Raw genomic sequence first — 22,189 nt, 5'->3', positions numbered from 1 at the left:
TCTTCTTTCACTGGTCCAAAGACCTTCTATAGTGCAAATGGTACCAAAAGCCCTTTTCCTCCCTCCCACCTCCCCATCCCCAAAGAACACATTAATCATTGATATTGTTAGAGGGATGTGGAACACAACATTGGACTGTGTATACAAATCAGCTCTGGTGCAAAGTGTAAGGTTCGTGTTGCTTTAGCAACCCCCGGAATGTTCATATTCTAGTGTTACCACCAGAACTGATGTTGATACTCACACATTGTGTTCTTCAATCCCCTGGCTCTAAAAGGTAAAGCATCTGTAACTGATGAAAAACCCATAGAACACCTCTCTAAAAAACAACAACTAAACAATGATATAATGCCCTACAGCCTCGATGTATTAAACAGAAAGAGTAATATCACTTTCCCTCAAACTCTCATACTCTAGTGACCCTATTCCACTAAAGCCATGCTTTCATCACCGAAGATGAGAAGAAATCATGAAACTAGAAAATAAGGTGTCCAGTCCCAGAAACATGTTCTGCTCAGAATCATGTGGTGAGTCAGCGTCACCCTGGTGGACGGCCAGCAATGCGTTACATGTGGTTATAACCATTTCCAAGTAAATCAAATAAACAATGTGAATAGTCCAACTGTGTCGTGATAATTTTGTTTATTGTGAATTTGAAAGTAAGTTGTGTGGTCCAAAGGATGGATTGTTTGCAATAGCCTATACATGATACCCCATCAGTCTTTCTGGAATATCGTGTAACTCACCTCATTATTTCCATCCTTTCCATCAGTGTGGAAGCTTTGTGTTCTGATTAGTTTTAAATGAAGTATTTTCTAAATGTAGAACTTTACTGTGAAAATATATGGCTCACCCCTCTCCTGTGATACAAAAGTGGTAAGAAGTGGGTACCTGATGACACTATAGGATTGATATTGATACTGAGAAGGTGATGGTAAGAATAAGTAAAGAGAAAGATCGGATAAAGATCAGAATGTAGCTTCTATTTAACAAAGGCAGATATGGGGGTGCAACCACTGATGCAGACAGAATTGTGATAACCCCTTTTCAATATGTTGAATGTAAGAGTTCTACATTTTCTCATTCTGTATGAAGCAAACCAGGTCCAAACAAGACCTCACATAAATCTGATTTAGCCCAATCCCTGAGAAGCTCATATACCATGCAGATCATTGTCTAGCATGCCTAATAATTTCATGCTTACTGTAATCATCTAGGAACATAACCACCATATGTTGTGCCTTAACAATTTTTGGTATTTTTAAATATGGTGCAAGTTCAAGTTTATTTTAAGTATTTGGGGATAATGTTCCCGTTTGACCCTTAGGATCCCAAATGGATTTCCTTGAATTGTTGAATCATTGTATTGCATGATATGTTGAAACTTAGACGGGCTTCCATTTTATTAATATTTTATTCATACTTTGTTTTTGCTTGTATTGCACAAAGCACAATGAAGATGAACCAGAAGATGTTCCCAGCATTCTTCTGGAATTCCCTCTCCTTTAGGGGTAGAGCTGCAAGAGTTAAGTAAACAAGGGCGTTTTCAGTAATTAATGAGAGTAGGCCAGGTAACAGAAAAAAAGGTTCAGGGGAGAGGGATTGAGTGCACAAATGGAATGTGATGTATATTGAGAGATCATGTCTGCGTTTTTAAGAATATTATATGGGCCATTTATAGAGTATTACGCATTATAAATTCTAAGCTGCTGACAAATGTAAAATAGATCATTATTATTTTTGTCGGCTCAGTTTTCACCCCATGATTTCATAGCAATGATACTGGGAGATAAATTGTTCACAAAAAATAAAAGCTAGAAAATGCTCTCTTTTATATATATATATATGTATTGAAGCTAACCCATAGGTTGGTCTCTGATAACTAGCCCGATATGAGACATCAAGGTTGGAGCTGTAAGCATGTTTGCGGCATTCCCATGGTAAAGACCCAGCTCTTGTGATGCCATATTCAGTAACACTGGTTACTGCGACAAGTTTAGTATAAAGCAGAAATCAGACACATAGTAAGGAATCGGTCCCTTTACCTGGGTAGGGCAATGTAGGTTGAGGACATAAGACTGCACTATCCCCAGTCCCAAAGGTTTGGTCTGCTGATACCCTTGATAGAAAGAGAGGAGATGAGGGTGAGTGAGTAGAGGACAGAGGACCAAAGTCTTAGGAGCAGCCACACCTGTCTACAACCATGCCAGGGATTTTCCCGTAAATAATTTGTTGTTTGTCATTAAAGTACAGCATGTTGATGGGGGACATTTTGGTTGGGGTACAGCAAGGACCTGCAGACCCTCGTGGGTTTGCTTGTTGCACCAGATGGGTATGGGGGTACTTCTGCATGAACATGTACTCGCACTGTCCAGAACAATAGTTGGCTTTGTAACGTTTTGGGGCTATGATCCAGTCCCACCCAAAGGCTTCAAAGTCGACGGTAAGTGGGTAGCGACAACAGCGAGACTCAGTGGAGTGTTCATCACAGTCAAGGCCCAGGTTACGCCTTGATCGCTTGTTGTTCTCCATCACGCGTAGCTCCATAAAAGGGTGCTATAGACAAAAGAGAACAGAGTCAGAGACTGAATGAGAGATCCAAATGAAGTATGTTTAAACACTACACAGGTAGACAAGTGCATTTAGGATAGAAAAAGACTGACGTCCTGAAAGTATAAAATTCATTTGTTCCCACTTGCAAATGCATGGTTGGATTTGCCATTTCCGTTTTCCCTGCAGGGGAATACTTTCTTTGTATAGTTATTTGGTGTCTCTATCTCTTTGCCAACAGCTACTGGTGACTCTCCCTACAACGTTCCATTTTTGTTATTCAGAATTACAGTATATGTTCCAAGCCTGACATCACAGCAAAGGCTTAGCTGGGGTGTTTTATAAAAATAAACCTTAATTTCCCATTATACCGAAATTAGAATTCTACTGTCAGCCCAAGCAGGAGTTGCAACACATTTCTGTACTCTAGTGCATAGACTGCTGAAACAAACGCAGGTACCATGTAGTTCCAGAAGTCTCCTAGGGCAAAGAAGCAATTTAAAACATGTATTGCGGCAGCAAGATGATCAGAATGGCGACCATTGGAATGGTCCTACTGACTGGTTCCTAATGCCATTGTCCATAACATTATTTACATATGGCTTTTCTATGATATTATTTATGACAATAAAACAGCTTAGCAAGTACTGGAAATGTTTATGCTGAGGAGGACTTTAGTGTAATATAGTCAGGTGTAATGGAACTGTAGCAAAAAGACACCCCATTCATACCAAGGTGGCTACATTTAACCATTGTTCCATATACAATTCACATATTGCTGAACAGCACACGTTAAGTTCAGCCCTGCGGTATGTGAGATGTATAACCAGGGCCGGCCCTACACCTACAATGGAGCAGAGTGGGGCAATTTCTCCAGGCGGCACTTTTGAAGGGGCGGCACTTTGCTGCCCCAAGCCCTTTTTTTTTTTTTGAAGCGGAAGAGAGGGGGCTGAGTGGTTTTCGCTTACCAAGTTGTCAGTACCCGCTCAGCGCCCCTCTCTCTCCTCTGCTAGCCCTCTAGATCGGTCTCGGTGCCGGCTTGTAATGCTGAGCGCTGGAAGATGACGTCATTTCCGGCGCTCTGCATTACAAGCTGGCACCGAGACCGAGCAGGGAGATTCGCCGCAGGACTGCTGAAAGGTAAGTACAGGGGGGGGTAGGGTAGATAATAGGGAGGGAGGGGAGAGTAAGGGTAGATAATAGGGAGGGAGAGTAAGGGTAGATAATAGGGAGGGAGAGGAAGGGTAGATAATGGGGGGTGGCAGAGGAAGGGTAGATAATGGGGGGGGCGGCATTTTAAACTTCGCCCCAGGCTGCATTATGTCTTGGGCCGGCCCTGTGTATAACAGTAAATGATGACTGTTCAATAAGTTTATACACCCAACTGGGCACAACACGTCAAACAGTTGACCCAGTTATATACATAGATGGCCTAGAATATTTCATTAGGGTTTAGCAGGCAGCAATAAATGTTAGGAGACGGAAATGGCTCATCTGTTCAGTGATATTTCTATTCTAGGGGGACTTGATTCGTTTTCTGTTTTGTTGAATGAAATAATTTGGATCTGTTATGATACATAGATATAGGTACGTACCAACCCCTCTGCTCCTGGACCTAGCGAGGTTACTGCCAAGTCATTACCGTTGGGGTCAAAGGCATTGATTTCGATGCCCCAGTTGTTGTGTGGTTGTTTAAACCAGTTCTGCAGTACATGTTTGAAGTCGATGCTTTGCCAGTGACCTGTACGGGAATGTAAGTCAATCTTCAAGGAGCGGATGCGGATGTGTTTACTGCCTTCCTCTGTCACAGGTTTGAGGCGAAGGATCTGTAGATAGACAGTGGATGTGTGCTGCACTGGCCTCAGGTACACCCAGAGCTGAGCCTTTACAACTTTGGTGAACATGATCTTTGGGCTAAAGTTAAAGTAACAGCAGTGAGGATTCCCATCCACTCTGACCACCGGGTCCGCTGCAAATGGAAAAAAGAGTTATCACCATTAAATTCTTACATTTACAAGATGTCCATTCAGAATATTGTCCTCATGCATTACAATACTAAACAACACATCCAAATAATGTATAAATCTGTTGATTACAGTATAATAAATTGCACGGTAGTGCTTTAAAATTAGGTTTGGAATTTCCACCAATTTGTAAACATTTCCAGGTATCTACATTAATTCCTTCATAAACGATGACGTACAAAATACATCATTGGTTAAAATCGCTCCAAAGTCACAGCAATCAATGGGATCACAGAGGCCGCCTGTTGCTGACCACTCCATGACCCGAGCAGTCAGTCTTCAGCTGATCCCTCACATTTCTGCACATGTAATCCCTTCTACAGTGAATGACATGCATGGGTAACACCAGATGACAAAGTATTGCCGTTGTCTCTGTCCTCTGCCTCTTTCCTTCTCACTATAATTGTTAGTTGGAAAGAGGCTGAACAGTAAGTAAACAGAGCTTCCGGGGTTCCATGTCCCAAATTTACTAAATGTATATTGTGACATTCATGTAGGATTGGTGGTGGAAGGGAGGTATGTTTCTCCTGGATTCCTTTCCTATGTGAAGTAACACCTGAGTCTTCCACCTGTTGGTGATGAATTTAGGTGAATGAGAGGGCGGGTATAAAAGGGAAGCCAGGAGGGCAGGTAGCTCTGGCTGAGGACACAGAAAGCCTGTCTGTGGGAGAGACATATGAGTAAAGTGAGTAAAGGTTGCTGGATGTATTGTGTTAAGTTGGCAGAGACAAGCTCTCCAGCTGGTAGTGAGGGACATCCCTTGTATAGTAAGTGCCGGACAGGCAAGGTATTTCTTTTGTTGCTTTTGTCTTTTGTTTGCTGTTCTTTTGTCTTTGCAACCTTTCTAATAAACCTGACCCTGTGTCAGATTGCATGAACTTACTGCTGTTTGCCTGGTTTGAATGAAGACGGGCACTTGTCCCTTGACCTCAGCGAGGGGCGATCCCAGACCTATCTCACAATATATTTCTATTTTTTTTAAAAAAATAATTGTTTTTAGTTAGAGTGGTGGGTGATTAGTTAGTCTTGACAGGCCCATTTCCCCTTTAAATGGAGGTGTTTCCCACAATGTCAGCAGGAATGCCCACAACGTCAGCGGGACGCCTGCTGACATCATCAGTTCCGCCCACAACCTCACCGGGACCACCCACCAACGTCATCGGCACCGCCTGCTGATGTCAGTGGGCAGTCCTGGCCGCATCCCCCAATCCCCCAAGGGAAAGCTCCAGGTAGCCAGAGCTCATAAGCTCCCAGGTATGCTTACATATATGAATATGGTTTCAAAGGAAAGTCCAAAAAAAAAAATATATCATGTGTGTGGGTACACTAATTGAGAAAGAGGGTAATTACAGTAAAAAAAAAACAAAAAACATAAGACCTGAAAATTGCTCTGGTCCTGTAGAGTAAAATAGCCCTGGTGCTTAAGGGGTTAAACTTCTGCACTCCGCAGTATTAGGGCCTCTCGAACAAACCGGAACACAAGGCACTGTTTTGCGTTCTCTTTCTGTGTTAAATATAATTTTTAAATTGCATTACTTTCCTAAAACATATACCTACCCATTTTGTCTAGGCACCCCTTTATTTGCAATGTAGCCCCCACAATGGCTGCTGCTTTTAGGAGCATGGTAACCGCATTGCGCTTTCTTTTTGCGCATACACAACTACTTGATAGCAGTGAACACAGAATCCCTCGGCAATCACAATGACAGGACCTATACGCCTTAACAGGGTGTGCAAAAAACGACCCTATTCAGTAATTGAAGTGAAATAAAATACAACTTATGTTAACAGTAGTGCACAACTTACTGATCAAGTGAATGCGTTTTTGGTATGTTTTCTAGGAATGCACAGTTAGGTCACAAAACTGCCTAACTTTTTAGAGATTTTAGAAAAGTGTGATCATCATCATGGGAATGCAATGAGCTCATCATAATGCCGATGCCCTGGACAGACTCTTGGTCAAGCCTCACAGCTGAGAAGGCAACATAAGCTTGGGAACAACTAGATGGGGCAAAATGCCCATTGTGCCCAATTCTTACCCGAAACAAGTATGATTATATTTGAATTCTTTATTTCAACACAAAATAGAAGAGTCAGTTATGCTGACATTTGCATTTTATTTATTTCGCTGGAAAACAGGCTTATGAAAATTAAAGCAGCATGATATACAATATATATATATATATATATATATATATATATATATAGGTTATCTATGCTTCACACTCAGAATCTGCTGTAGGGAGAGCTTGGCTGATTCTATACAAAGCATAGATAAATCAGGAGATTTCTTCAAAGTCTTCTCAACAAACCTGGGGGTACGGCACCTGGAGCTCTTTTATTTCTGGGGAGAGGTGGCTTCATGAAGGGGTATGGTAACCACATTAAAGAGTAGGACCAACCCACACAAGTCTTTAGTGGTTGCAGAGTAGGAAATAAGTGGACAAGGTGTACCACCATTCCCCTGCCTGGGGAAGAAGATGCTGACCACCAGGAGACCCAGTGATACCTGAGATTCCCCAGGTATTCTCCTCACTCATTGAATTGTGCAGAGTCAGTTCAGCCATTCTTGTTGGAAAAACCTCCCAGTGAGGGGGTTGAAAACACAACTCGTCCTGTAAACTCTCCTTTTGGTGAATAGACCTCAATGATGACAGTGAATCCAAATGCAATTCAGGATTCATATTTTTACAGCATCTCCTCATCATCACACAAAAAAGACAGTTCTATGTTCTATTAAAGTTCACTCTTTTTAATCAGTGCTTTTTCCTTGCTGTTCATTTTCCCATTCTTTCCTCTCCCTCCCATTCTGTTTCTCTTCTCTCCCTCCTCTTTTTTTTCCATGACTGGGGTCTTAGTGGCACCAGTTCCTCAAGAGAGACAGAGCCCCGAGGGACAGACGGAGGGACATCTGTTTCTAATAAAACTTCTAGTGTAGCAGGCCATTTTAGAGCTCCCCAGGGAGTAATGAACACTGGGGAACTCAGCCAGAATTCCTCCAGTATAGAGCCAAGCGAAACAATCAGCTCAGCAAAGCCCACAGAACCAGAGACAAGAGGGAAAGAAACGGGAGGGGAGGAAGAGGTAGAAAAATGAGAACGAGAGCATGCAAGAGAAAGAATTAACAATAGCAAGAATGAAAGAAAGCATCAAGTGAAAAAGAGATAGACGAAGAAGGAAATAAGAAGTACAAAGGATGCATTAAACCCTTACTGTACATGATATGGTCATGGCACAAAACACAGAAGTACTGTTTCATTAACCTGCAAGAGCTTCCAACAAAAACTCAATATGCTCAGTATATGACAAAAATAGCCTATTTGAAGTATGCAAATAACAGACCTGCAGGTGCTTTTTGTGAATGTAATATAAATAAACCTTCACTGTGGAGCACATTGAGAAGCATTGTAACATATTATTAATAATACTCAGCAGTCCAAGTGATAAAGCCTACAAGTGCATATAAGCCTAGTTATATGACATCATTCCTTTAAGTGTCCCCCCACGCACAATGTATCAGTCTAAAAGAACTATGATCCAGAATAAAAGAACTGTAACAAATAAACCTCCACTCAAGGTAATCAAAGTGGCTGCATTGTGAACTGCAAGTTGCTTAGTCACTCATTTCATTGGAGCAAGAATGATGCTTTCCAGAAATATCTAACTAAATAATAATAATGCAAGAGATAAAGAATGAGAACAAGAGCAAGGCTGAGGAGTCACAGTAATGTTATGTATCAATTAGCCGTACAACAAAGAAGAGTAAAAGGGGGTAGTGTATTAACTATGCAAGGTAAAGGGGGAATGTATATTCTCATGTCCAGTGCAAGGGCTAAGGCTCCATCAATGTGATAGGAGATAACATTAAAATATTACAATTTTTAAGGTTAAAATGTTAGGCATATGGGTTTACTGATCATTATTATTATTTAATTTACACAGTGCCAATATATGAAGTAGAGCAGCTACACAAGTGTATCTCAGTGTAAGCACTATTACAGTATTAAATTTGACATATTTATAGGTTAACTTGACGGTTAACTTGAGGAATGGTGGTGGGAGGAAGGTGTTAACCTTAAGGGATTCTTTTAAGTCAATTGTGACACAGATGCAGAGACCATGATGGTTTCATCAATGACATTGAGGGAGAGTATTGAAGGAATAGAACGGAGGGAAGATAAGAACTTTGGTTTTAGAGAGACTGAATTTTAGATATTATGCAGACATCGAGTTAGAAACAAAGGTAAGGCAATTAGTGACACGATCAAAAAAATAAGATTTGCATGTCATCATAGAAGGGTACTGTAAGCCAAAATACAAAATTAGTTTGCTTACGGAGGATAGTATAAATTGAGAACAGAAGGGGTCTTCACTTTAGCTGTTAGGACTAACTAGTCAGTTAAAGAGTAGCAATCAAGTACAGTTAATTCATATGGTGTATGCAATTTGTTCAAGGAGCTTGGAGGTGAGAGAAAGTAGAGCTATAGGGAGATAGTTTGACAGGATCTTTTACAGTTACAGTTGAGTTATGGTGGCGTGTTTAAGGTCGCTACACAGAAAGGAAAATAAGATGAAATAGGTCTGGTTGGAAAGTAATAGGGCTATGTAATAGGAACATAGCATGAATGAATTGTCCAGAGTATCATATGCAGATCAAGACTTCCTCTTGCTACATTCAGGAGAACAGGAGCAACAGCCAAGATGTCTGGTTAGTGTCATGTGCCAGGGTTGGAAATAGTAAGGGTTGGGTTGTAGGGATAAGTAACAAGGCTCAAGCATGATAAGTTGGACAGAGAGGGGAGAAGTAGAACATCTGTGGTGAGTTGCTCAAGATTGAGAGCAAAGTTCTCTGGTTGGGTAAGGTTCTTGGGAGATTTGGGAAAGAATAGGAACAGAGTTTGAAGGTCTGATAAAAGGTGGTGGTCAGGTGGAAAGGAGTGTTGGACAAGAAGAGGCTAAATAAGGTAGAGTAAGGTCCAGGATGTCTCAAACTACATTATTGTGAGTAAAGATGCTAGTATACTGTGTAAGATTAAAGGACAACGTAACTCAAATTGCTGAAGACACTAATGCTGGTTCTGATAGAAAGTTTTAAGAACACACAGTGTATCTCAATTTGTTGCATATGGGGCTGCATAGCCACGGACCAGTGATGGTGCCTATGCTGACCCCTGTCCACTGCCGGAAGCGCCTACAGTGGGCATGTGAGCATAAGAACTGGACCAGGGAGCAATTGAAGAAGGTGGCCTGGTCTGATGAATTATGGTTTCTCTTTCATCATGTGGATGGGTGGATGCATTGCTTACCTGAATAAGACATGGCACCAGGATGCACTATGGGAAGAAGGCAAGCCAGTGGCAGCAGTGTGACACTTAGGGCAATGTTCTGCTGGGAAACCTTGGGTCCTGCCATTCACGTGGATGTACACCCTTTCATGGCTGTATACCCTGATGGCATTGGCCTCTTTCAGCAGGATAATGTGCCCAGCCACACAGCTAAAATGGTCCAGGAATGGTTTAAATTCAAGCTATTTACTCCAAATCCCCAGATCTCAATCCAGTTGAGCATCTGTGGCATGTGCGGGATAAACAAGTCCGATCCACGAAGCTCCCACATCGCAACTTACAGGAATGAAAAGGATCTCCTGCTAATGTCTTGGTGCAGATACCACAGCACACCTTCAGAGGTCTAGTGGAGTCCATGCCTCGACAGGACAGGGCTGTGTTGGAGGCAAAAGGGGGACCTACACAATATTAGTTAGGTGGTCATGTTATGGCTGATTGGTGTATGTTGAAAATTTTGAAAAATATTGAGAAAAGTAATAATCAGTTATTTGAAGCTTGCTAACCAAGTACCCAATTCTGTTGGTACTGTCCAATTCTATTACTGTAAATAACAAAGAAAAAATAAGAACATCGGAATTGTTGTAATAAATAAATTATGTGCCTAATGGAATATTCTAAATATTTAATAATTCAATTGATTCTTCATTATTGTTATCTTTTATGTGTATAATATTTAATACTTGTAATTAAATATTATAATAACATAATAAATGTTATAATAACAATACATTTTCTGATGTAGAAGGCAATGATTTAGGTTCTTTTTTCTGGTACAATATTAATATTACTATTCACTGCCTATATAAAGTGGCTTGCACTTAATCAGTTCCGTGCCATATGTCCTCTCTTCTACATATTTTCAGCTATATCTGAAATAAATAATTTTTGCACTAAAGATGTTCCATTCATTGAGCTAACATGTGAAGCAAATAAGCGTTAACAGATTTATTTACCGTATTTGCTCGATTATAAGACGACCCCGATTATAAGACGACCCCCCAAAATCAAAATATTAATTTAGGAAAAAAACAAAAAGCCTGAATATAAGACGACCCTATAGGAAAAAAAGTTTTACCAGTAAATATTAATTCATGTAAATATATTTTTTAAATTTCCTTTTATTTGCCAACCTGCCCCCCCCCAGTTATGCCACTCTGCCCCCAGAAATGCTTTATACCCCCCCTATTTGCCACTGTGCCCCATGATATGCCTTATACCCCTATATGCCACTCTGGCATATAGGGGGTTAAAAGGCATATCATGGGGCTGAGTGGCATATAGGGGGTTAAAATGCATTTCTGGAGGTATATATGCATATCATGGGGCTGAGTGGCATATAGGGGGTTAAAATGCATTTCTGGAGGTCCAGAAATGCATTTTAACCCCCTATATGCCACTCAGCCCCATGATATGCCTTTTAACCCAGCATGTACTGGCTGCCTTGGCTTGATAGGAGTGTGATTGCTGCTAAAAGCAATCACACTCCTATCAAGCCAAGGCAGCCAGTACATGCTGGAACCTGGGGATGATAGTAGTGGGATTACAGCCTCCCTATGCCATGCTACAACCCCCACCCCCCTTACACATCCATGCTATCACACACAAACACACATTCACAAACATTTAAATACTCATTCATTCCATTAATCACACATACTTCACACATTAATCACACATACTTACCCAAAAACCCTCCCCCACCCCCTTACCTGAACTGCAGATCTCTCACTCGAAGACTTCTGCAGGGGACCGGCTGTACCAGCAACTTCTCTGGCCCCGCCCCCAGAGGAGGGAGGGGGAGATAGAGTTCTGTGAGGAAGCTACAAGCTTCCTGTCCTCCTGCTTCTAACGGAAGAGACGCTGCTCGCGACCGGTAAGCAGCATGGCCCCAGCCATTTTTTTGGGGTCTGATTAGAAGACGACCCCGATTATAAGACGAGGGGTATTTTTCAGAGCATTTGCTCTGGAAAAAACCTCGTCTTATAATCGAGCAAATACGGTATTTTTTCTTTCCACTGAATCTTTGCTAACATAAAACCTTTTAGAAACCTTTACAGTTTCTATGGCAACAACATATCATTGCCTGCTTTTGTGTCACATGAAATGTATACATGACTACACAATTTTTATTTTGGGACAGTTTTGGACATTCACAGAACTAAAAATAATAATTCTGCATTTAGAATTTATAAAAGTGTTAAATTCCGAATAATGGGTTGAACAGCATCCTTAACTACCAGAATTAGTGTTATATGATCAGCAAATAGCTTTCTTTAGAGGAGTCACAATCCTTTGGCACACAAAAGAATCTGAATATTTACTGTATGTTAGCAAAGCAATAGAGTCCCGCAGAGAAACATTGTCCGCATTTTTTAACTTTTTACTGTGACAGGAGAGTCAATTATTAATTACTTTTTCAGTATATGAAATTCAGCTTCTCTGTGTGCTCTCCTGTCTCCTTTTATGTATCAGCATTCTCAGCCTGCTCTAGTCTCTTTCTTCTTGATAATCTGCGTGAAATGTAAGAATCTAAAATGCAAGTCATTTACATGTAACGGAAGGAAAAATAAATGCTGTACACCATCCTGCATTTTCCTTGATCGCTCTTCCAAGAGCATAGCTTTCTTGAGCTTTATGCCAGCAGATCTTGCTGCATTCCTATCATTGCTTGCTGTGTTTATTTATTGTTTGTTTTTGCATAACCAAGTAAAACATAAACCAAATGCTGGAGTCAGAATTCCAGAGATCTCAGGAAAAAATAAATCCCAAGTCCTGTCTTAGCTCCACTCTTTTTTTATGTAAGTTTGATAGATGAACTCAATTATCTTAGCCTTTATGTAGATATCTATAGAAAATATGCACTAAAACTGACAAAGACAAGCCCTTTAAATAAGTTTAAAAAGTCCTGCTTACAGTCTACAAGTAATGGGGGGGCATACTAAATACAAGATATAAAGGGAGTAGGAGAAACTGTGGGTGGTCAGTGAACAAGATCACCTAGGTTCAGATAGGTAGGCAGCTTGATGCACCACCAATACAAATGTCACGTACATCACATTCTATACTTTGGCGATCCCAATTATAATAAATATCCCTAGCTGAAATTATGTGGTGCCCAGTTGTTGGAGGCTTTATTTTGGATTTGCTCCTTTGTTTCAATGACTTCAGTTGCTTCCTAGACTTTGCTAGTATTGACCCTTGCCTTGTTTTTGGACTCTGATCCTTGGAAAACCCATTTTGTACCTTGGCTTCTCAGACTGTATACCAGGCAAATACCTGCATATGGAAATCTCACCATTTGAAATTGGGTCTGGCAATATCATTCTGGATAGTCTGTAGCGGAAAGGATAGAGCGAGAGGAAAGCCAAACAAAAGCACGTTGCATCATCCGAATAATGTAATAGGATTTGAAGACGTTTGCATGAACACAAGGTGTTTGTGAACAAGGTTCTAAAAGTGGAAGGAGTACTGTAAGGGCATGAATATGAGTAACAAATTAAAGGGCAAACAATACACCAACGCATCGGTTTTTATTAAAAGATGTTAGTTTGGTTGGCATCTTGGTAAACACATATTTGTTTGTTTTTTCAAAAACTATCCTTTAACCATTAACAAGTTCCTATTCATTCCTATTTATAACTGTAGGATGTAGAATTACAAGAATGGGTGAGGTGGCCCCCGGTTGAATTTACTGTATTAACCCTTTTGCTAGGCACATAAAACACATTTTATCAAGTTGTAAACTGAATGTAAGATGTCAATTCACACTAGGGTGGTTACATTATGGGGATAATGAATATCAATGGAGTGTTAACTTTAACATTGATAACTTTAAGGTTATGCATTACATGTGGTTTATTCAGTCTTCTAAACAGGCAACAGAAAGAGTGCTGCAAACTGGATTTGTTTGCCTTCTTTTGGATCAACAGCAATTAACAGATATGGGAATGGCTGGACTTGATGGATGCATGTCCTTTTTTAGCCTATGTAACTGTAATATTACAGCTGTCTACATCATGCTATTACTTTTGTTGTAACACAAATTAGATTTTTGGAATGCACTGTCAAATGAACTTACTGAGTCATCACATAATTTAACAAAAGTAATTTTAATACCACATTGAAAGCAGATGTTGTATGACCACAAAGTGTTTTCAAGACTAAAACTTCATGCAAACTATATAAACATGCAAAGCCAGGAACAATTAAACATACCGTCTTCAACATTAGGAGCAGTTATGTCACTATGCTAATGCAGAGCATTTTACGCACAGATTTTTCTTGGGCTGCTTAACTATGTATTAATTTCTATGTATTTAAAATCTATGGTTTTATCTTTTTTATAGTAATTGTATAGGTACAGGTTTTGTGCAAAAGTCTCAGAATATGACAATAATTAGATCAAAGTATTGGAAATAGACCCTATGATCCCTGCATTGAATAAGTGTCCATTGATTATTCTTCTACCATGCCTATACAGAATAACAAAGAAATGGGTTGGGTTAATACATCTGGTAAATTGTAGGTCAGTTGTTTTTCATTCATATACTAACTCACTTGAGGTCACAGGAGCAATCCCAAAGACTCAGCATATATATCATCTATATATCTAAGCCATAAAGTTATATGATGTGTTAAATTTGTCAGTCTGTCTCCAATGATGTCCTTTTTTAGCAACAGTTTAAGAACAGATTCAAGTACCTGCAAGTTCAACACAACAATACCCGTAACAACAACAATCTAATTGTGCTTAGCTACAAAGCTCAATAAGAATTTCTACTTGACCAATGCCCTGTATCCGTTAGGGACAAAACTATGGTGAACACCCCTGCTGCAATACTAACTTGGTCTGCGTTTTATGACCCTACTTAGCCACTGGCTCTGCAAGCAGGTTGGCCCAATTCAGATCAACCCTGTTTGAAGAACCTGGACTGGCCTGGGGGGAAAGTGTCCCCTGATGAGCCTGCCCCTTTTACCATTATATTTTAGGCTATTCACCTTTTATTTAATGTAACAGAATGCTTAAAACATAAGACAAATGTAAGGAAAAAATAAGGTATGAGATCTGGATTTAAGGTATGACTGGATTTGCTTGATGGTTCTTATCTCAGTTGCATTCTGGTTCTCAAAGATCAGAAGCTTAAAATTTCAAACATGGAATCGTTACAGAAAATGTCTACACGATAACATTTTCAATAATACACACTCATGTATAATATGCATTCTAAATTCAGCATTCAACCCTTTTGCTTGACTTTGCACACTATTCTCATACACACCAACCCTCTAAGTGTCCTGAAGTATTTTAGCTTAAACATTTACTAAAATCAGCAATAGTCTTTCTGTGAACTTATACAACGGTGGATTGTTACAATGGAGCCATCAGTTGAAACAGAAATAATTGAACGTGGTAGCATTAGGATGTGATGGATCATACTTTATAATGAATATTTCTTATTTGTGAAATATGCTAATTTTGTTATTCCCAAGAATAAAAATGTAACTATGTACACAAAGATGCATGGTTTCCTGTGATAAAACATAGTAGCCTTCTTTCCCATACCCAATGTGTTACTACATGATAAAACTCTCTGTTAAAGAAATATTTAAGGAAAATCAGAATACCCACAGTCTTCCTGAGGCAGTGATACTCCCAGATACATGTTGGTTAAATAAACAATTAGTAACAATTTTAACAGGGATCAGTTATTCTACCAGTATGATATAAAATAGGTACAATAAGAATTGGCCGTATCTTCTTGTTGTACCCAAAACCTACAAAGATTTAAAAAAACAGAATCTCCTGTGAAAGCTGCGACAATAGCAGCAGAATTATTTATGGTTTTGGCAATAAATACACAGGACTGAAAGGTATGTGTAATGGAGAGCCTTTCACCGGCTATAAAGGAAAACATTGCCACAAAAGTGATGATCATTATACAGCCTTGTGGTGCCAAGAGGCTTATTAAAAGTCTCGGTTTGCAAAACATTTACTTAGAGGTGCTATCTGGCACCTTGCAGGGTTAAAAGGACACTGCTTCTTTGAAGATGCTGTTCCCTTTTAGCTCAGCCTTTAACAGCAAGTTATTTTGTACCTTGTAAGTTTGATGCATTCCTGCTTCCATTGACTGCATATATCTGGCTGCTTGCATCGCACAGAAATTGTTTACACAAAATAATATTTTATAATCCCATCTGGAGAATTTTCACAGGAAATTCTCACAGGATGTACCAATATAACTTGACACAATCAATGCAGTTCTGTAGATTTTGTTGGCTGGGTATCTAGACTGTCATGTTAAACTCGGTTCAATAAGTATTCGGATTACTGTTGATAAGAACATTGGATTATCAAACTGGCCTTGGATTACATATGTAATTTAGTTAAAGCCAGGTGCCAGGTGCCAGTTACCAGTATCCTATCTGGACACAAATATTCTCGATGTTTAAATAATAAAGGCTTCTCGCCCACTGGCATCTTCATATCTCTACACATAGCTACTCATACTCCCGGTCCCCTACAGGCCAACAGAGATGAATCAAGGCCGTTCACGAGAAACAGGTATTGTCTGCTTAGTACTGCTCTGTATCAATTCCTGCTTATTCATTTTCAGCTTGATGGAATAATACTGAATGGTCAGCCTTTTTCAGATCGTGATCCGTTCAGGTATTTTGTGGGGCCAGAAACAACAACAGGGGACATAATTAATTATTTATTTTGCTATCTATACTAGTAAACAAATGTTTTATTTTTTTCCTTGAATTCTGTTTAACGCTAGTTATTTCTTATATACAAGATAGAAATAAATTCTTCAGTGACAGGATCACACTTAAAGAAGGCTTGTCTTTATTTGTTTTGATGTTCAGCAAAGATGCGCTTATTTATGAATGCACAAACTGTTTCTATTCAGTGACTATTCTATTCGGTGACCCACCGAAACCTTAACGGGAGGTGGTTAAAAAAGCATGGGTTTCAAATCAATTCCCTGTCTAAACCGAAAAACACGTCTTTTTCTCCATACATCTATTCGAAAAGAACATTACCACCACTGTCAAAGTGCCACAAATGAACCATGGAGCAACCAGGATCCATGTGGTTTTGCGTCCATTAAATATGGTACAAAAATGCGGAGAGGGCTGTTACTAGGACCAAGAAGGGTCAATGCTTCACTTGAGGCCAATCCACTGGAAGTGCCAGTAACTGTGGTGGCATTCAGGCTCATGTGGAACAGTTCTTCCCAGCTGTTGAAGATGATCTTTGTAGGGGGTCCTCTACCTGTGCCCTTCTTGTGCCTTGCCACTCAAGATAGCTTTATCGTTACTATTGTCTTGCAGTCAACCCACCTTCTTTAAGGCCTCTTGTGTTCTCCTTTAGGTATACAGGAGACAAGTAGAGTCAAGTTGATACTTTTATTGACTGAGTAGATTTAGTGTGCAAACTTTCGAGACCTCTCAGGCATATTATACAAAATAAATGTAAAAGGAACCCCTCTTAAATATAGATACACATCACATATCACATTCAAAGCATATTATATCAGTAAAGGTATCAACTTGACTCTACTCGTCTCTATGGCTAAGACGGTACCAACTCTCACCTTACCACACGGACTGCAAACTCTATATGTTGCCAGACCTTTTGCTACACGCCAGCGATTACTTTGCCGTCTCAACCTGGAAAAGTAAGTCCTTGTGCTGCAGGATTTTTTTCCCATCATGCATGTCCTCCTTATTCATATCAGCACCATCATTCTGGACCTCCTCCTCGTAAACTAACTTTGGAAAAGCATACTGGGTAGACCTGAGGCCCTCTCTCTTGCAGCCGGTGGACCTCTGTGCAATGCGCGTAGACAACCTCCACTGCCGGCACTTCTGCCAGCGATTCTATGGTGGAGTACCGTAAGGCTATGTCACGCCACCGCACTATCTCTTACCTTTCTCTGTTCCTTATGTTTTTCCTCACCCCATTCCTTCAAGATTGTAAGCTTGCCAGCAGGGCTCTCTCCACCTAATGTATTGGTTTGTCTTAGTCTGTCAATTCTAGTGTTGTCATACCCCTTAGATATATGCATTGTAAGAAGCACTGCGAAAATTGTAAGTGCTATATAAATAAAAGATAATAAAAATAATAACCATTGTGCAGGTCTAACCATTCTAACCATTAAATAAAGTTATTCATATATATATATATACCGTCCTGAGATTGGCTTTAATCACCGGTTGTTATGGCCACTACTTGCAGTAATGTAAATTTGAATTTTTGCGGTGATTTGCTTTGATCTAATTATACAAAAGTTGGTTGCGATGTGTAAGTAAGCAATATTTCTGCTAAATGTCTATGTGGATCTAAGGAGCTAGTGATGATTTTTTGGATCTGCCTCCATGGAGTTGAATAGCTAACTAGTGATTATGAATTTAGTATTTAATCTTAGGACAAGACAAGTTTTGGACAGGTCATTAGATTATGCCACTGTTTCATATGTATTGGCTCTTCTAAAGTAGAAAATAATGCGAAAAGAAACAACAATAAAAAACAGGGGAGCTGCTGAAAGGTAAAATGAATCCTGTATGATACGATTAGGAGGTTCTTGCTGTATCTGAGATATTAAACTTAAATAATATGGAAATAACTCACACGTGTTTTTAATAGCCAGTGTGTTCGTCTAACATCTGCACTACGAGATGACCGTTAAAAGCTCAATATCCTTTCATGGTGATGAGAATTGGGAGCCTGGTGACTTTAACATTGCAGGGTAAATGCACTGGTCAACTTTTTGCTGATCTGTACCATGATAAAAGTATATATATATATATATATATATATATATATATATATATATATATATATATATAGTCTCTATATCACTAACATACTCTTCTGCCCCCTTCAGGACAATAGCTACCATCACAGTATAGATCCCTTAACGAACCCATACCACATTAAACTACCTTAACAGTCTATTACCAACAGAGGTATAGTTGGTGCAGCTACCTTTTTCACACCATACATGCACTCAGGGGTTGTTATGTTAAAAACATAAGACCAACTAGGAATAATACACAGTAAAATGTGACTTCATTATAAAGTAATATGTAACAGCAATCAAAAACAGGCATATCTGAAATCAGGATGAGTGGGCAGGCCTGGCCATCTGGCCACCAGGTAAATGCCTGTTTGTCTGCTGGCCGACAGTGCCCCATTTTCACCTGATCTGCCACTCCAGCTCACACTACATGAGCATACATTTGTAGCCTGTAGATGTGCATATACAGCCACTAGCCTTAAAGTACCTAAAATTGAAAATGATCAAAATGCTATAAATAAATAAGATCCGGATCAAATATACTATATGACCAAAGTTTCTGGACACCCTTCCTAATTATTGTTTTTAGGTGTTTCAGCCACACTCATTGCTAATAGGTGTATAAAATCAACCACATAGGCAGCCATCTCCATAGACAAACATTAGCAGTAGAATGGACGGTACTGAAGACCTCAGTGACTCTAAATGTGGCATTGTCATAGGATGCCACCTTTGCTACAAATTGAAATTTCTGATCTGCTAGATCTGCCCTGGTCCAATTTAAGGGCTATTATTGTGAAGTGGAAGCATCTAAGAGTAGCCAAAAAACAGTAGACCACATACTCACAGAGAAGGGCCGCTGAGAGCTGAAGAGCATAGAGTAAAAATGTTATGTCCTCTGGAAGCAAAATCAGCACAAGCACTATGATTTGAGAGCCTCATGAAATGGTTTCCATGGCCGAGCAGCTGCACACAAATGAAGATCACTATGGACAATCCTATCGGACTCTGGAGCAATGGAAACGTGATCTCTGGTGTGATGGATCACACTTCACACCCGGAAGTCTGATGGAAAAATCTCTGTTTGGCTGATGCCAGGAGAACGCTACCTACTGGAATGACCGGTGCCTACTGTAAAGTTTGGTGGAGGAGGGATAACGGTCTTGGACTGTTTTGCAAGGTTTGGACCCCCTAGTTCCAGTGAAGGGTAACGCTAATGTTTCAGCATTTCCAAGCAGTCTACTCTTCCCTTGAGATGAATAGTTGATTGGACTAGTAGCAGGATAATTAGAGGAACCAAACTGCAAGCACTAGGTTCCACATTTAACGAAAACCACTAAAAAAATGAAAGGAAAACACAACAAAAAATCTATATATACGAGATAAAACAAATGTTGTTTCGAAATAGCTTTGACTTGTCCTATTAAGTCCAGCAAATGCTGAGATATGTGTTTTCTATTTCTGAACAAAAAAATGCCTGTCTCTTAAATAAACGGATGACACAAAGTCTAAGCTCTGTTATGTCTGAAAGTTTTTCTCCTGGGGCTTCCGACTTTCAAGAATAATATTTTCATTACTGCAGGGCATGCCCTAGGCTTATAAAATGCGTCTGCAGACCTAATCTCTCGGTAGGCATTATGACTCTCTGACGGTGCTGGATCTCCACAAAGACATTATTATTGATATCATATTAATAATGCCTTGAGGTAAACAACAGAATGTCTCAGTCTTAAAAGTCTCCTGAAAAAAACAAGTTCAGCATAAAATACAGAGCTGTATATAGTATTGTATGTTAGCATTGACAAAAACATGGTTTTATCTCATTTTGTTTGTATACTTCCTTTATCGGCAGACCTGGAGGCGGCCATTGTTGTCAGTAACTTGGGTGGCTTTCCCGAAGCTGATTCTTTATGGTAACTGAAGCCCATTCCTCTATGGATTTTCATTAGTAAAGGTGATTACTTTACATTCTATTTTTTACCACAGGCAGTTTGATTAGGACTTGGGTTGTGTTTCTACTAGATAACAGATAACGGAGAGGCTAATATGCAGCTACTTAAAACATCATATTATGCAAAAGCTAGATCTGTTTTTAAAATGAAACCAGCACACTATGTTTGAAACTTTTTTTATCTGATACTAATAGTAATGAGTTTGGTGGAAATCCCCCTTAAATTACCCACATGGAATCTCTGACCAAAGAAAGTCTATGGAGAAAAGGAAGTCATTTGCTAAGCATAACTTCAATATCATCGCCATAAATAGTCTAATCATTGTGGTGCCTGAGCAGGGAAGGTCACCCATGATATCACAGGTCTGCCTACATAAGCTTCAAGGTTTGCAGATAAATGAAGTTAATTGGAACAAAATGAGATAAAAAGGTTTCTTCAATGCTACATTACATTCTTCTACGCAGCATAATAAGTTATTTTTAAGGGACTTCCCCTCTAGCACAGCTGAAGTTTTTGATGTATGTATAACATGTATAAATAAGAAAGTGAAATTTTACTTTTGAAGAAATATAATCACATAATGCCAAGATATTTTAAAACTTGGCCTTTTCATTCTAACACTCAAACATGGCACTTTCAGTCTAACATATAAAAAAAAAAGTAATCGTAGTCAAAGGACAACATAAAGCAAGCGTATTCACTAAAAAGACAGTTTGCAGGTAATCGCAAAAGTTTCATCCCAGATACTTCACTGTATGCATTGTGAAGAGACATCCCTGGCATGTTTCTACTGCAACGCACAATGAGCTGACTCTGCAGAATTCAGGTGGTGAGGTGACTTTCCTCATGGTATGTATGAATTATACAGGTGCAGCAAACCTCTTCTTGAAGGATAATCTGGAGAGTTCAATATCTGGCCTTTCACAATCCATAGTGAAGCGACTTGGCATCTCTCTAGTAAGCTGGCTGTACGTAACCTCCACTCAACACACTCTGTGACCAACCGCTACCAAAGCCATTTTTATCTGTTCTGGTGAATGAAACTTACACCCATTAACAGTCATATAAACTGGTTTATAAATACATAAGGGATCACAGTGATGCATCTGACATTGTGGCTGCCTATAACATCCATTTCACACGTTCATTATTGATATTAAATTGATAAAAAATGTTGCAATGTTGTATGTTGAATACAATATATTTGACTTCTGATAAAGGTACCAGCGAGTCACCAAGATGCTTGGGAATAAGTTGAGGCTGTCTGCTTTTTAGTCTATTGTATATTGATATCAATGATTGGAAGTGGTATGCAATTGTTTTAACTTTTATATTGGCCACTAATACTATCCTGCTACATATATAATTATTTAGGAGACAGATACATACACACACTACTATTCAAATGTTTGGGGTCACTTACAAATTTCTTGGTTTTGAAAGAAAAGCTCATTTTGTCCATTAAAATGACATCAAATGGATCAGAAGTAGACATTGTTAATGTAGTAAATGAC

General features: G+C 39.4%; 1 protein-coding gene across 1 annotated transcript in view; it reads right to left on the bottom strand.

The window, feature by feature from the left end:
• Positions 1-1,840: 1,840 nt before the first annotated feature.
• Positions 1,841-22,189, bottom strand: part of GDF11 (growth differentiation factor 11) — a 36,110-nt gene continuing 15,761 nt past the window's right edge. Inside the window, exons 2-3 of the mRNA XM_053455644.1 lie at positions 4,146-4,519; positions 1,841-2,556 (exon numbers count right to left, since the gene is read on the bottom strand). Of these exons, the coding sequence (XP_053311619.1) occupies positions 2,176-2,556; positions 4,146-4,519 (755 nt within the window). The 3' untranslated portion in view covers positions 1,841-2,175. The remainder of the gene's footprint in view (positions 2,557-4,145; positions 4,520-22,189) is intronic.

This window comes from Spea bombifrons, chromosome 2, assembly GCF_027358695.1.
Source record: "Spea bombifrons isolate aSpeBom1 chromosome 2, aSpeBom1.2.pri, whole genome shotgun sequence".
NCBI classification, from domain to species: domain Eukaryota; kingdom Metazoa; phylum Chordata; class Amphibia; order Anura; family Pelobatidae; genus Spea; species Spea bombifrons.
The sequence above is the reverse complement of the archived record's forward strand: the minus strand, read 5'-3'. Positions and strand labels throughout refer to the sequence as shown.